The following is a 17,249-nucleotide window of genomic DNA, read 5'->3' on the forward strand; positions in this document are numbered from 1 at the left end:
AGATCAAAACTATGAACACTAAAATGACAACAAACTCACAACTATCAACAACTGAATCTAAAAAATAAAAACAAAATCCAACTAAGCACACCAGAATAGGAACAGAATCACAGGTATGGGGATCATTTGGAGGGTTATCAGCTGGGTAGGAGGAGGGGAGAAATGGGGAAAATGGTACAGGGATTAAAAAGCATAATTGATAGGTACAAAATAGACAGGGAGAAGTTAAGAATAGTATAGGAAAGGGAGAAGCCAAAGAACTTACACTCACAACCTATGAACATGAACTAAGTGGGAGGACTGATGGAGGGCATGGGGGTACTGGGCAGAGGGGGGCAAAGGGGAAAAAATCGGGACAACTGTAATAGCATAGTCAATATAATACACTTAAAATTTTTCCAGCCCTCTAAATCATGGAAGATGTTAAGTCTATATCCCTGTATTATAATCCTTGAATTATTTGAAGAATTAAAAATCAAAAAGTTATTTAAAGGTTTGCTTAACTTGAACAAGAAGTTCCTGCCACATTTACTCATCATTTTTCATAGAAATATAAATAGTAGAATGCTTATGAATATGGGATTTGGAGTCAGACCTGTATTTGTATCCCAGCTTGGAAATTTACTAGCTGTGTGATCTCATGCAAATCATATACCCTTTCTGACCCTATTCTTTAATGTGTAAACTGGGGATAATAATACTACCTTCTTTGTAGGTTAGGTTGTGGACTAAATGAGGTGCTATTTTTAAAGTATTTAGCAGACTGGAACAATCTGTGCTCAGTAAATGTTTTTGTTGTTTTCATGTACAATGTTATTGGTATTTTTAAGAATTTATTTCTCTAGATTGTACTACTGCCAGTAGATCCATCAGTGGCCAACTGATGTGTATGGTAGTGGGGTATCACCTTTTATCTTTTATAGTTTCTATTAAACTTGAACTGAGGGGAAAAAATGATGATCATTGGAGTTCACACTGTTTCAATAATGTTTGACAGTTCTTATTACCTTTTCTTGGTTAACCCATAGTAAGTTGCAATGGTTCACATTAGTTTCTATTATAATTCTTAGCATTCTGAAATAAAATAAATTTGAGACTTGAGACTTCACAATGGACAGTAATTACTCATTAATGAATGAAAAGTCTTTTCTCCTTGAGGCTAGTACTAAAAACAAAAGGGGTGGACATCAATTGTAAATATAATTTAAATAGAAAGCAAATGAATATTATCACTTTGGAGAGCATAGAATTATAAGCTTGGTGTAATGTAAATTTTGCTTGCATTCCTCTCTCTTAGCCAAGTTCTAAGGTAGTGATAAAGTGAAGCAAGGAGGAATGTGATTAGCCACCAGGTTTCCTAGTGGGTGTGTTCATTTTATGCAGGAGTATAAATAATGCTGCAAGAAGACTGATGTGGTTATTTCATAAATAGGTCTTGCCAGAGCTGCTGACCCTGGAAAGGTGATTGTTTTAATTTTAAGCCCTCTATTCCTAGTCCATCCTTGACATCACCTCTTTTTCTGCCTCCCCCCCCCCACTCTGGAACAAGAAAACTCTCCTTTATTGACTCTACTTTCATATAGTTTGCCTTGAAATAAGTTTCTATCACATGAGGGAAGTTTGCTCTGTTTGTGGGTTTGTTTTGAGAGACAAGCAGATAGTCATGTATCCTAGGTACTTACTAGGCCTATTTGATTGGGAACTCTACCTTCCCTGTTTTTTGTTAGTTCACTGGCCATAGTTTATGTTATTGGCTAAGTATTTGTTTAAACCCAGGGCAGGTGTAAGAATGCATATTACTGATTTATTCTGGAAGGGTTCTTCAATCTCTCCAACTGTGTCCTGCTAACTGTTAAGCATGTTAGATAGGCAAGAAAGCCAAGAAACTGCATTCCCATGTTGTGAAGATATTTTGAAAATTGCATCTTTCACATTTAATCCATCAATACTCAACATTTATTAAAGACACTAGAATATAATTTTTTTTCTTCTTTTTAACTGAGGAAAACAAGTCATTTTAAGAGTTGACTTTTCAAAACCCCAGACTGAGGGGAAAATATTAACATTTGTTCAAAGTTCAGAACAAAGTAGGTTTTGTCTGGTTAACAGTAAACAGTAAAAGAAAATCTATGGGTTTTCATCTTTTGTTCTTTTTTCAAAGGCCAGTATCCATTGTCATTTCTATTTGGTTTACCTAATGCCCTATTTTCCTGTACTTATTTCTGTTTATTCCTACTTTTCTTGTGTCAGTTTTTAATCTCTCTTCTGAATTTTCACCATTTGTCTGTTTGTTTTTTTTCTCCCTTTATTTCTGTTGCATTTCTCACAGTCATCTCTGCCCTCTGCCATGCTGCTGGACATGAGGAACACCAGTGACCTCATTTTACTAGACTATTTTTTACATGCTTTGATATCTGGACTCATTCATGTATTGTCTGTCTGTCTCTTCTTATGGATTAATGTCACCTCTACTATCTACTTTATACTGAAAAAGATTCATGTTTCTTTTTTCATAGGTCTGGTTCTTCAAGTCTTTAACTTCTTGATTCCTAAAGAAGCTTTGAATATATGCAAAAAAGGAACCCTAAGTTAGTTGTAATCAGTGATAGCTTTTACCTAAATATTACATTTTGATAGTTAAAATACAGACATGAAAGAATCATTCAGTTGAGTTTTTAAATATATTCTGGAAGTCATAGGAAAATGTCAAAACATTTAAACCAAATTGCCATTTATATTTTAAACAGTATCAGAGGTCAATTGATAATCATAGAAGAATTTACGTTTGATACAGGGCTCTAAGATGAGACTTTGAGAAACACTGCTTCAAAAATATCCTAATTAGTTCTATATTAGGTGCCATAGGAAATGGATACAAATGTAAGGCCCACTCCCACTGCACTCTCTGGAGAGTGAAACCAGCCTCACTGATGGGAGTGCATTGGAAAAGCAGCAATACGTGTGTGTGGAGCTGTGAGAGGTCATGGAATAGTGGACTTGCACTGAGCATGAGACTTTCTGCAGAGTCTGTTAGACATTTTAGAAGTTTATCATAGAAATAAATGACAGTCCCGGCCCACAAAAGCAGGGTCAAGTGTTAGTTTAGCAAACCAGCTAGTACCAGCCAGCAGGCCTGGCCCGCACAAAGGGTCTGAAAGCTTTGATTCACAACACAAATCACCATTCTTGGCACTGGGAATACAGCTGTGAACAAGACTCAAACTGTCTCAAATAACTGACAGTCTGTTCACAATTAAGTAAACAGGCAATTACAGAATGGTGAGAGTTGATGAAAGAAACGAAATGAGGCTGGTGAGAGAGGAAGATCCCATTGTTAGAGGGCTTTAAAGGTCAGGCTGAGGTATTTCAGTCTAATACAATAGCTGATAGTTCCTGCTCAAAGGAATGCTATAAAAGCTATGCGTAAGAAAGTTATTTGAGAACCTTTGAAGGACCATAAGAAGGAGAAATAGTGCAGATGTAGAACAGTTAGGACATCTACATCAAGCTAAAGGCTGAGTGCTAAGTTCCTAAATTAGGGAGACTTGGAAATGGGAAAGGGTGGTTTATAGAATTCCCAGTGGAAAAGATAGCTGTTTTCATTATATAAGCACAACTAAGTAAAATACATTTCAGTCAGAAGTGAATTATATATTAATATTGGAATTCTATTTTGAGTTGCTTACTATGTGTCTGAGAATAAGTACCTCTGTTACATTTTCCATTAATCTTAATTGCTGTCATATCTTAATTTATTTCTCACCCATGTGAAAAACTTAAAAAATTGGTTGTCAAATTAGTGAGGTTAGTCAAGGTCCGGGTCCTTTTCAAAGAATCTGTCATTTACTTTTGTTTATAATCTCACACTGTCTCATACAAAAAAAACACAAAAAACTTAACTGTCAAACACAACCTTTATGAAAATGGTAATGTTCCATATTTTTATAACACACTAAAGTTAGCGTTCTTATTTGAGAATCTCAGTTTATGTAAAACTTTTTATTAATGAGAACTAAATTTTTATCTTTGCCTTCGTGAACACATTCTAAAATTTTCATATGTAAATGATCATCGTGTACTTAATTCCAAAAACCTCACTGCTCTTGTAGGGCCAATTCCATGACCAGCAACAGAGTGGATAGTGTTGAGTTATTGGTACATACAAGATTGTAAACTACCAGACCCTGTGTACTCGAATTAAGTCTGCAGTATAAGTCTGCATGTGTATTCTCACAGGAGACTGTAAAATGTGGGCATGCTTTCAATTCATGCAGCCTGTGATTTATGGAGGCACACAGGTCAGGAGTTTATTATGCTGAAAATCATAATAACTGTTTTGTTTGCTTTTTAAAATGAAGTGATTGAAGCATGTTGAAAGATAAATGGGTGAAACATTTTTGATTATGCTTTTATTTCTATTAAAGATTAAATATTATTGCTGAATAACCAGCCATGCTAAGTATTATGATATTAAAGCTGAAGTAGTTTGTAAGCTGATAGCCCCTTCTTTCCTCTGGGCTTAGGTTTGTTATTAATCAAAATGTTGGACTTGTTTAGTGCAGTGCTGTATGATACAAACAGTTGAAAAAGACAGCTACTTTAATTTACAGCTTTCTGTTTTTTCAAATTTGTAGGCAAATCTGTTTCTTTCTCTGGGCTTTGTGCTGTAGTTCATGTGTCTAGATGTCATTTCTTATATCAGAGCCAACTCAATCCAATAGTTGCACAATTCTCTCCTGGCAGAGAAAGAAGGAAGGTGCCTTTTTATGGTTTTAATTGACAAATTCTGGTAAAGTCATTTTTAAACATGGACAGTCCCTTACTAGAAATGGATATTATACAAAACCCATCTATATTTGGGAGCAGATAAATGGATAATTGTTTTTAATAGAAGAATGCATGTATGGACAGATATTAACAGTTAACTAAAATAGTGGGGTTTTTTTAACATCAACATAGGAGTATTGAGTAAAATATTTTAAAGGACGTATGATTCCAGCTACTTCCTGATTAGGCTTAGGCGTCTGCACAGTCATCTGGAAAGCCGCTGAGCACTCCCTGAAATACAGTGCAGGGCTGGGCTCCTGTGATGTGCGGTAAAGGACCTGTAACAGGACAATTTTGCTATTCCTCCAAACTTGGTCCTTAATGTGGTAATACATTTACAATTTCTAAACAGTGCGCTTTGTGGGAACACAACACGGATTGTTAGAAGTATCCAAGAAAAAGACCGCCTCTTACTACCTGAAACAAAAGGCTGAATTTAGTACTTACTGAGGGAAGGAAGAGCTATGCTCTTAGACACAGCCTCTCTGAGCAAAGCAGGTTGCAAATCTTTATACAGATTTTGGGGTAAAGGATTGTTTCAGGGTGGTCATAGCCTCAGAAGCTCATTATTCAGGAGAGACTATCGGTGATTGGCTGGCTTTCAGAAGCATGTTCACTGGAGTGAGTCTGCCACTGATTGACCAGCTTTCAAAAGCATAAGGCTGTCACAGACAAGTTGACTTTCAGAGGTGTAGTTACTGAAGTGAATTATCACAGATCATTTAGGCCTGGGCGAGTCATCGTTAATTAATTAAATCCAATGGGATTGTTTTCAATTGGTTGTAGTGGTCACTTGTTATCATGGCTGTAGAACAACAAGCCTTTTTCTAGGAAATGGAGATTGTTTTATTCTCAGAAGCTAATACTTAAACACTATAGGAAATTGAATGCATAAGAAAATCAGGCTCTGAGGAATCCATCTAAATAAACAATGATCTTATGATACATTTTCTAAATAAGGGTTTTTCCTAAAGCAGTAGGAAGTATAAAAAGTCAAGAGTTCTCATATGTGAGATTGTATCTTCAGATATTATTGAGATCAGTCATGAATTTGATACAAATAATGTATTTTAATAATAAATTATAGAAATATGAATGTGATTTACCGCATTTAGTAAATTAAAGCAGACTGCATCATCCATATAATAATAATATCTCTCATACTCGCTGCATTCCAGTAAGTTTTATCTGGGATGGAAAGGGTTGGGAATGGTAGTAAGACTCAAGCTGTCAGCCCTGGTGAACTACAGCTACCGAGCCCTTGGTAATTGTAGTCTCACTAATATTGTAACATTTTATTTCCCTCTCAAAATCTTTTTAGGATTCTTTAAAATCTGAGTATATCCTTGGGAGTTTGTCACATAAGTAAACTTCACTCAGCGTTTGTGCTGCTGCAGGGACAAGAAACTACTGTAATATTTGGGTTTCATCTGAAAGTTATAACTGGTGTATGTGGAGTGTTAATCCTTTAGGCAACTTACCCATCTGTTCTGATAAAGGACAGTGCTTTGTATGCCTACTTTAATAATTGCCTAAGTAACTAGTGCAAAAGCTTTAGTAGTTTTGTTTATATATAAAAACTGAACTTTCCTCTTTCTAGATTCATTCAACTGCCCTGAATCCTGGTCTTCTGACTTACCCATTTATTCCTGACACCTCCTAATGGGGACAGAGCTAATCACTTACATATTTCCCTGCTGCTAAGGATAGCCAGCTTATGACCACTTGTGAGTCAAGCACATGTTGATACCTTAAGACCAGTAAGCATTTGATAAAGTAGGAGAGCCGGGTAGTTAGATTTGTTGTAATCAACAGTAGGAGGAGGAAATTAGTTGACAGAGCTGTGCCAAAAGCTTAGTTTCCTTTTGTATGGAAAAAAAAATTTTTTTTAACTCAGCAACTCCACAGAAAAGGGAGTCATAATACCATTTGAACCAAAATTTTCTTAACACATTACCTACTTTTGACCCATTTAACTACTCAAAAAAATAATAATAATAAATCAAATAGAGTTGGCTTATTGTCACGAGTTATGCTCTGCAGCCTGGCTCACTCTGGCTAAGAGAGTGTACTCCTTAAAGGAAGCTGGTGGAATGTTCTCTGGGTTTACGTTAAGGAGCACTTCTTTGTAGAACTGTTTCAACCTCCCATCAGGGAAGGAAGCTTAAATGAAAACCGAGGTTAAAATGCTCACGACTAAAAATACAAGCCAACAGAACAAATTCCAGGTATGTCTTTCAAACTCACATATTTTCTGAGAAGCTGGTTTCCATGTGATATAGACACCAATGAACTAATAAACTCATCTTGGTGTTCTGTCCCCTTAGAGTTCATTATCCAAAGGTGGGTGTAGTATAGAATTTCTGCTTTCAGTTTCCACACCAAAATCACTGAACTGTCTCTCTCCCTTTTTAGGATGTCACATGTACTTCAGTTTGAGGATAAAAGCAGAAAAGTGAAAGATGCAAGCGTGCAAGACTCAGACACGTTTGAAATCTATGATCCCCGGAATCCAGTGAATAAAAGAAGAAGGGAAGAAAGCAAAAAGCTGATGCGAGAGAAGAAAGAAAGAAGATAGAAATGGCAGGACTGATAACCAGAACTTGTTGAAAGTGTGCCTGCAATAAATGGCCTTATACCAGTCCTTGTTCCCAACAGCATCACGTAAAGGCATGAAAAGAAGTATTTTTGAACTTGTCTGGTTTTGAAAACCAATTATCTTGTTATGTAAATTGTGGACTGACATAAACAAATGCTTTTGGTTACTGGTACATAATTTTATTCCTTATTGACCTTTTATATTGCTAAATGTAAAATAAAAAGCACTTTCCTTCCAGTTTTCATGTTAACCATTTGCAGACTGTGTGAGCCTATTTGTGTTTTTTTACCCTCATATATGTGAAGACTTCATTTTTGAGATTTTTTTTTTTCAGATTTAATGTGTTTTATTGATTAAAATATTACATTTGTGCCAATTTCCCTTCCCTCTGCTCCCCTCCACCCTGTGGCCCCCCTCCCTCCAGTTGTCCCCCCCTTTTAGATTATGTCCATTAGTTGTGCATACAGTTCCTCCCAACCTCTCTCCGTCTATTCCATTCCCTCCTACCATGATCCCCAATTCCTATATCATCTCCCTCCCTCTCCCCATTCCCCCTCCCTGTTGACCTCCCCCCAATATGCTTCCCGTACCCACAGTTCCTTTTCCACTCTCGTTGCCTGTTTAGTTTGCCTTTGTTTCATCTCCCTAGCTTCTGTTTTTTAAACCAGTCCCTTTAACATCTCATATAACAGTGGTTTGGATCTAATGAACTCTTTCAGTTTTATTTTGTCCTGGAAACACTTTCTCTGTCCTTCTATTCTGAATGACAATTTCGCTGGATAGAGTATTCGTGGTTGTAGGTTTTGGATTTTCATTACTTTGAATATTTCTTGCCAGTCCCTTCTTGCCTGTAGGGTCTCCCTTGAGAAGTCAGCTGATAGTCTAATTGGGACCCCTTTGTACATAATTCTTTCCTTCTCTCTTGCTGCTTTTAAGATTCTCTCTTTATCTTTAATTTTTGACATTTTGATTATAATATGTCTTGGAGTGGTTCTCCCTGGGTCCAGTCTCTTGGGAACTCTCCTTGCTTCCTGGACCTGCAAGTCTATTCCCTTCCCCAAGTCTGGGAAGTTCTCCTTTATTATATTTTCACTCAATTTTTCAAGTTCTAGTTCATCTTCCTCACTCTCTGGCAAACCAATGATTCTTATGTTGGGCCTTTTATAGCTGTCCCAGAGGTTTCTGATCCTCTCATTGTTGCTTCCCATTTCCTCTCTCTGCATTGGTTGACTGCTTGTTCCTTCTCCATATTCCAGTTTGTTGAAACGAACTCTGGATTTTTTTTCCTCACCATCTGTCTCGTATGTGGTTTTGTTCCTTTCGTTATGAATGTTTTTCGCTTCTTTCTTATCTTTTTCCTGCTCTTTTGTGAATTCTGTAAGCCACCTGATAACAATGGCCCAGAACTGAGCCTCTGACAGGTTTCTTATCTGTTCATCTGTCAGGTTCTCTATCTGTTGCCTGGTGAGCTGTGCCACCGGGATTTCTATAGTTGTCTGCCTCATTTTGACAGATGCGTTTTGTTTTCTTGGGCCGGCTGTCCGGGGCAGTGCCTGTGTACGCGTCACAATTCAGCGACCGGCGCCTGTCCGCGACCTATTTCGCAGCCCTGTGGTGCTTTCTTTGGGGGCGGGGGTCCAAGATGGATTCACACAGTTATTCAGCTAGGAGACCGGGATCCGTCCTCCCGCCCCCCTGGGCCTCACTGTTCAAGGCGATGCGGTGGCTGCTTTCCCCAGCGCTGGGGTTGCGCACCGCCAGGGGCTTGACTGCCGCCGGGATTTTTCGCCGCCCCGCCGCTGTCCCAGGTGCGACCGCAAACAGCACTGCCCTCTTTAACTCTTACCTGCCCAAATGGCACCGCTGGTTTATAACTTCATATGTTGGGCTTCCGTGTAGTTTTATTTTCTGGAATTTCTAGTTATCCTTTGTTTTGAAGTAGTTGTATTCCTCTCTAGTTGTAGAGGGAGACCTAGCGTGTCCGTCTAAGCCTCCATCTTGGCCGGAAGTCGAGATTTTTTTATAAGAAGTTCTTGCAGAAAGAATATTTGAGGAAAACCTCCCTGGCATTCTGTAACCACGGTACTAACTTTGGAATATAATTTTTTTTTAATCTATAATATAAAGATTCATTTTTTGTTTTGCATATAAATATCTAAAAATAGCCAAATTGAGAAGACTCAATAGCCCCATACCTTAAATCGTGAGAACCCCCAAATGAATATTCACACCTGCATCTGGGTTAACGCCTGGGTTTCCTTGATTGCAGACTAGACACATGCTAATGTCAGCCAAGCTCCTTGCACACCCTGGCCTGACTCAGGGCCGCCTGCCCACCCCTCCACCCTTCTCAGCACAGCAACACCAGGAGCACATCTCACTGAGAACTTAGCCTGTGATGGCAATCACTTGTGCTGATTATTTGCTACATATTATCTATAAATAGTCAGGTTTTTCATTAACTAGAATCTGGATGCTAAAATTATACCTCAGGTTAACTTTCAGTTACCTCAAAAAGCCTCACCAGCCACATCTTTTCAGATAGTGTGCCGTCAGCTCTTCCTTACAAAATGTAATCCAAGAGGCTTTTTCTAAGAGCACTAGTTCTCAGAATGCAGTCCCAGACATTACAGCTGCAGGAACATCGCTGGGGGACATGTTAGAAATGCAAATTTTTGCTGTACTGCCCCCTCCCCACCCTGCTTCCAGACCAATGAATCTGAAGCTTTGAACCCAGAGGGCTTGTTAAAGAGAGGGGGTTCAATATCTGGAGATTGGCAATATCTACTGAAGTTAAAGGTGTGCATATCTGTGATTCAAAAATTGTAATCCTAGGTCTGTACCTTAAAGAAATCCTCACACATTGCTCAAGGAAACCTGTACTGAATATACATTGAAGCATCAACCAATGAATTAATAAAGAAGTTGTTGTATACCCATACTATTGAATACTTTGTAGTGGCGAAGATCAATAAACCAGAGCTATATGTCTTAGCTTATCTGGAACATAGTATGAAAGAAGGAGACCATCTATATAAACATGCAATGGACCTTTATATATTGTTTATGGCGGTACACATATGTGGCAAAAATATAAAACACGTATGAAAATAGTGATTACCTCTGAGGAAGCAGAAGGAATAGATAAGGAGCTTTGCTTGTGTTGTAATGTTTTATTTCTTAAGATAGAAGGTGAGTACTCAATCCTCATTATTATATTCTCTATACATTTTGGTATGCCTGAAATATTTCATAATTTTTTCTTTATGATCATATCTAGAACCTGAGTTGAGAAGACAGGACTCCCAATACTATCAAGAACCCTTTATTTTTGCTTCAGGAAGCAGGAAGTTGCAAAGAGGAGGAGAGGAATAGGATAGAGGAAGACAACCCGTTCAAACGCAGGACGATCAAACTCAGAGCCACCAGAAAGTAAGCCAGTATTGAGCAGTATGTCATGTCCTCAGAAAAAAAGTTGTAATTTTGATTATGTTACAAATATTCACAGAGCAAAATGTTGTTTTCCAAACCCATAAAGTCTTTATCAGTTATTATGAAATGTATTACCACTTAATTTGTTTATATTGACATACCTTACAGGTTTCTGTTCCCTTCTTCCTTGAATGTGTCCACCTTTACCAATGTGATATTGTTCCAGGAACAGAGGGAACCACAGACCTCCAGAGCACAAGCCCAAAGAATAATATATGTATGTTCAAAAATGTAACTGAGAGATAAATTAAACCTCGGGTTGGTTACATGCCTCTTAACCTGATTTATTTACAACAGTCAGAAAGATCTGAAATTCCACAGAGGTTAGAGTCTATCAGAAGAATTTCACCATGATAATAAAATTTTCTTTGAACTTAACTAATAGCAATAACAAATTTTTTTAAAGCTTCAGAATGTAGTTAAATTAATTATCTGTTAAATACAGGGTGGGGCAAATAGATTTACAGTTATGAGTATGTGAAACACAAGAGTTTATTCTTGTATTATTATTTATTACTTATTGTATTATTTTCCATATGAACAACTGTAAACCTACTTTTGCCCCACCCTGTATGGTGTTAAATGTGCTTATAGTAAAGCCTTTGGAACTGTCACAGAAACGTATTTGGGCCATATAAATTGCAAAAAAAAAAAGAAAATCAGTTCAGAGACAAAACAATGAAAACTAAGAAAGTTAGCCTTTTTTCAGTTCATTCTTATTTTATATTTATCCTGAAACAGTAAAATCTGTTATCATTCTTGTTCATTGTCTGGCACAATGCTAGACATTCTAGAAAGCAAAGAGAAAAGTAACTCCTGGCAATTTTTTTCTCATTTTCTGACCAGCCATTTTTTCACTTTGATCGAAGCTGTTGACAAGGTGAAAGTTAAAACTAACCCTAGATGTCTCTTTTCTCAACAGGTAATGGAAGTAAATGCAGATGTCTCTAGAATTTTTAATGGTGTAATATCAAAACGCACCTTTGTCATATGCCCTCAGCTCACTGTATGCTCTGAGGTCACCCAGTAATGCAGCTGCTGCATCTAAAAATGGGGACATCTTAGAACAAGGTCATTAAAAAGTGGAAGGAGATGAGTGGTTTGCTGCTGTTGTTTTTAAAGCAAGTTCAATAAGCTATGGCTTCCATATCAAACTGTCACTACCAAGTTTCTTGATAGGATCTGACGTGTGAGGTACATAAACCTGTTCTGTGTGTCAGTGTGGCCTGCATGGAAAAGGTTAGATAAATGCAGAATATTGTCCAAGCATGCTGCTTAATCTCCGTGATAACGAGAAAGAAAATGGAGGTGTGAAGTGAGTTACCACTGAGGGTTGTATCAGCATAAGCAATTTGTATGTACGGGGTGTAGAGAAGTTAAGAGGGGTTACATTCTTTAACACTGTCATTCACACAGGTCTGGTTTCTCTGTGGCTTTGACTCCATTCCAGTGACTTTATACAGTTGATCAGGTGGCACCACTCTGCTTACTAGAAAGCAGGTTTTCCTGTCCCCTATGTATTTGATCTCCTTTTTTTAGTTTTAAATGAAGAGAAGTGAAGCAGGAACCATTTTTTAGAGAAATTATTTCAAATAAGGACTTGGAGATATTTGAATTCCAAGAAAAAATAATAAAATACTGGATTTGACTAAGATGGGTATTAGTCCCATGCTTATAGAAAGAATACTCATCTCTTCCCCAAAACCCTCCTCGCCATATGAATTCTGTCACGGGAGCTAAGACTTTTGTTACTCCCCATGGAGAACTGTTTCAGCAGTGTAATTGTAAACTGGCTCCCTAACACGCGTACACACACGCACACATGTATACACACAGAAAGAAAAGCCCTGATCTGCAGCATTTGCCCGTTTCCATGGTGTCAAGACTCACCATGGCTGATTTCAAGCCACCACAGGGAGCCCCAGTGTACAAAATTGTGCTGGCACTAAAAAACTCACCTGGGTCCAAGTCACAGCCTTCACGCGTACTTCCATTTTATGTGATTACTGAACACTATTTGGTCGAGTTCTAAGTTCTGGCAACATTTGCACCCAACTTTTTATGACTAGTTTGTATCTTCAGATTCTCTGTTGATGGCATTTTCAAAGATCCTGGCTCACATTTATTCTTCCCTCTGCTGGTCTTTTTTGCTTCAGTTATTTGTCCAACCCAAGAAGCAAGCAAATCTCACAGAAAAAGAAGGGGGGGGGGTGCGGAGGAAAGAAAGAAATGTAATTATAATTTCTTAAATTAAAATGTACAAATTTATCATTTAATATTTTTTAAGAAAGGTATTTTGGGTTAGGGATAGAGAGTTCTACCTGGAGAAAAGACTGGTTTCCAAATAAAATGCAGGCAGGAATCTGGTCTCTCTCTCCCACATCTGCTGGGAATTATTCCTTTACGTTTAGGTCATGGCATTAATTCATGTTACTTGATCAGCAAAAACATCATTTGGAGGCTTTCTCCCCAGCACTGGTCCAAAGGAAGGTGTTCTTGGTCTTTTAGAAAAATTTTTCTCATTCTCATGATGCAGAAAAGTTACACTGTTGCTAAAGTTCTGGCACTTCTTAATAATCAAGATGATTTTGAGAGCAGGAAACTCTTTAAGTGACTCTCCCATTTATTTTCTGAATAAATCGAGTTGGAGCTTTATTATAATATTCAAACACTTCAATAACAATTTATTCATTTTTTAAATTTCAAAATTCAATTACAGTTGACATTCAATATTATATTAGTTTCAGGTCACAGTTTATGAAGTGATTCCCCCCCAGATAAGTCTAGTGCCCATCTGACACCATTCATAGTTATTACAACGTTATTGATTATATTCCCTACGCTGTACTTACATCCTTATGACTATTTTGTTACTGTCAATTTGTATTTCTTAATCCCTTCACCTTTTGCACCCATCCCCCCACCTGGCAACCATCAGTTTGTTCTCTGTATCTAATAACAACAATGTATTGATATTTGAAATGAAGGGTATCATGTATAAAGTAAATTACTTTAAAGCAGTATATATTTCATGGTTAGTTCTCAATAGTTATGAGGAAACATAATTTGTGAATTCCCTCTTATTTGTGTGATGTGTATAAATTATTCTTTAATTTGCAATTTTTTAGCAAGTATTTTATTTAGGATAACAGGAATGTGATCATTTTATGTGTTCTAAAGTTATACTATGTTGTTGGCATAAATGAATAATGGATTAAGAATGGGTACTATCTTCCCAAGCAATGAAAGAACTCAACAAGTAATATTTTAATTTAAAGTTAGACATGATATTACATGAGGCCTAGGTCCCTTTCAGGGTGAAATTAAATAATGTCCGTCTTGTGGATGTCATGACCCATCAAAGCTCCACTTCCTCCACCAGACCCGCTGCACCTACACCTTCCCCATCTCTGTTACTGGCAATGCCATTTTTCCAGTAGCTCAGGCCAAATAGTTTGGATTCCTGTCTTTATCTCACACTCCACATCCAATCGGTTATGATAGTCTTGTGGCTGTACCTGCAATATGGATCTAGAATTTCACCATTATTTACCACTTCCCACTGCTGTTACCCTGGTCAAAGGCACCATCAACTGTCCTGTGGGCTACGATAACAGCATCATAACTAGTCTCCCTGCTTCCACCCTGGGTCGCTATGATTTATTACAAACTTAACAACCAAGTACAACCTTCTAAAACACATCCCATTGTTAAACTTCTGTGCTCAAAACACTTGAATGGTTCTCCATGTCATTCAGAGTAAAAGCCCACATCCATACAATGGCCTAAAAGGCTTGATCTAGGTGGCCCCCAAACCCCAATCTGTGACCTCCTCTCTTACTGCCCCCCCCCCACTCCTTGCTCACCATCCTTCCTGCACTTCATCAGATGAGCGAGGCATACTCTGTCTCAGGTGCTTTGCACTAGAATGTCCCTCACCTGGAGCGCACACCCTCAAATGTCCAAATGGCTAGCTCCCTCCGAGGCCGACAATAACCATTCTCCTTGATAATTGCAGCCTATCGCTCCCTATAGCCTCAATCCCCCTCAACCTCTCTCTGGTTATATTCAACAGCACTATAAACACCTAAGCACTTTACCTTACTAACTTATTTAATTCTTACAAACAACTTTATGCATTAGGGCCTCTTATCATTTTACAGGTGAGGAAGCAGCCTTAGAGAGGCTAATTACTTTTTTATTGTTTACCACATATTCTCGTTCCCTAGAGTGCCTCCATGAGGCCTAGAACCACACGGAGCAAGTAGTAGATATTTAGTAAATGATTTTTCAAAAAAGTAAATAAACCAGTACATTAAAAAAAATGATATCCAGGACTTCCGGCCAAGATGGAGGCCTAGACAGACACACTGTGTCTCCCTCCACAACTAAGAAGGAATACAACTACCTCAAAACTAGAGACAACCAGAAGTTTCAGGAAATCGAGCTGCATGGAGGTCCAACAAACAAAGATATAAAGAAGAAATACTCATCGAGACAGGTAGGAGGGGCAGAGCTGGGTCGGAGAGGATGTGGTGTGGTGGCATCAGCAGGCTGGCAGAAAGTGCAGTCACACGTTTTAAAGTCAGGAGGGACACCTGGGGAGTGTTCCCAGCTCCTCACCGGACCTCGAAGCTCACATTCCCAGGACCAGGGAGAATCAAGCCTCATTGCTTCTGACTGTGCAGACCAGTGGGGGTTGGGGTGGAGGCAGAAACTGCCAGACTCTCAGCAGAGTCTTTTCAAGGGCCCCCACAGTCCTAGAATGTCCGCAGGCCCACCCACTCTGGGAACAACAGCCAGGGCAGCTGCTAGAGGGGCGCCAGTCCAGTGCGAAAGTGTAAGAGGTGCCTGGAAAAGGGGTGAGCGCTGGGCAAGCGGCATTGTTCCCTCTCAGACCCCTTCCTCACATACAGCGCCACAACATGGTGAAACAGGTCGCCCTGTACTGACAAATCCCTAAGGCTCCGTCCCTTACAACATAACAGGAGCGATAGCTCTACCTGAGACGCGGAGGCAAACAAACACAGGAGCCTGTCAGAATGAGGAGACAGAGAGTATGGCCCAAAAGGGGAAATGGATCAAGGTTCCAATGGGAGAGCTAAGCGACGAGGAGATAGCCAACCTAACAGATGACATAGACAACCCAACAGATGCAGAGTTCAAAACACTGGTTCAAAAGATGCTCACAGGCTTGACAAATATGCTTAAGTATGGCAAACACATAAGGGAAGAAATGAAGGCTATGCTAAATGAAACGAAGGAAAATCCACACAAAAACAATAGGAAGGGAAGGAAACCGGGGTTCAAATCAATGATCTGGAACATAAGGAAGAAAAAAACAGTCAACCAGTACAGAATGAGGAAACAAGAATTGAAAAAAATAAGGAGAGGCTTAGGAATCTCTGGGACAACTTTAAACATGGCAACATCCAAACCAAAGGGGTGCCAGATGAGAAGAAGAAGAACAAGAAATTGAAAACTTATGTGAAAAAATGAAGGAAAACTCCCCATATTTGGCAAAGGAAATAGACATACAGATCCAGGAAGCACAGAATCCCAAACAAGCTAGACCCAAAAAGGACCACACCAAGACACATCATAATTAAAATGCCAAAGGTGAAAGATAAAGAGAATCTTAAAAGTAGCAAGAGAAAAGCAGAGAGTTGCCTACAAAAGGGTGCCTATAAGACTATCAGCTGATTTCTCAAAAGAAACTTGGCAGGCAGGAAGGGACTGGCAAGAAGTATTCAAGGTGATGAAAAGCAAGGACTTACAACCAAGATTACTCTATCCAGCAAAGCTGTCATTTAGAATGGAAGGGCAGATGAAGTGCTTCCCAGACAAGATAAAGATAAAGGAGTTCATCATCCCCAAGCTATTATATGAAATGTTGAAGGGACTTACTTAAGAAAAAGAAGATCAAAATTATGAACATTAAAATGACAACAAACTCACAAATCAACAACTGAATCTAAAAAATAAAAACAAAATCCAACTAAGCAAACCAGAATAGGAACAGAATCATAGGTATGGGGATCATTTGGAGGGTTATCAACTGGGAGGGGGAAGGGGGAGAAATGGGGAAAATGGTGCAGGGATTAAGAAGCATAATTGGTAAATACAAAATAGACAGTGGGAAGCTGGGAATAATATAGGAAAGGGTGAAGCCAAAGAAAATATATGCACAATCCATGGTCATGAACTAAGGGAGGTGGGACTTTTTTAGGGAAGTGGGGTACTGGGCAGAGGGGAGCATAGGGGAAGAAAATTGAAACTACTGTAACAACATAATAAAATACACTTTAAAAAATGATATCCAATATAAGGT

At 38.6% G+C, this 17,249-nt stretch overlaps 1 protein-coding gene across 1 annotated transcript in view; it reads left to right on the forward strand.

Moving 5' to 3' along the window:
- CWC27 (CWC27 spliceosome associated cyclophilin) overlaps positions 1-7,725 on the forward strand; it is a 184,434-nt gene extending 176,709 nt beyond the window's left edge. The window contains exon 14 of the mRNA XM_090278943.1: positions 7,243-7,725. Within this exon, the coding sequence (XP_090135069.1) occupies positions 7,243-7,405 (163 nt within the window). The 3' untranslated portion in view covers positions 7,406-7,725. The remainder of the gene's footprint in view (positions 1-7,242) is intronic.
- The last annotated feature ends 9,524 nt before the right edge of the window (positions 7,726-17,249 follow it).

The sequence above is a fragment of the Furipterus horrens genome, unplaced genomic scaffold (genome assembly GCF_987537825.1).
Source record: "Furipterus horrens unplaced genomic scaffold, mFurHor1.1.pri manual_scaffold_5, whole genome shotgun sequence".
Lineage (NCBI taxonomy): Eukaryota > Metazoa > Chordata > Mammalia > Chiroptera > Furipteridae > Furipterus > Furipterus horrens.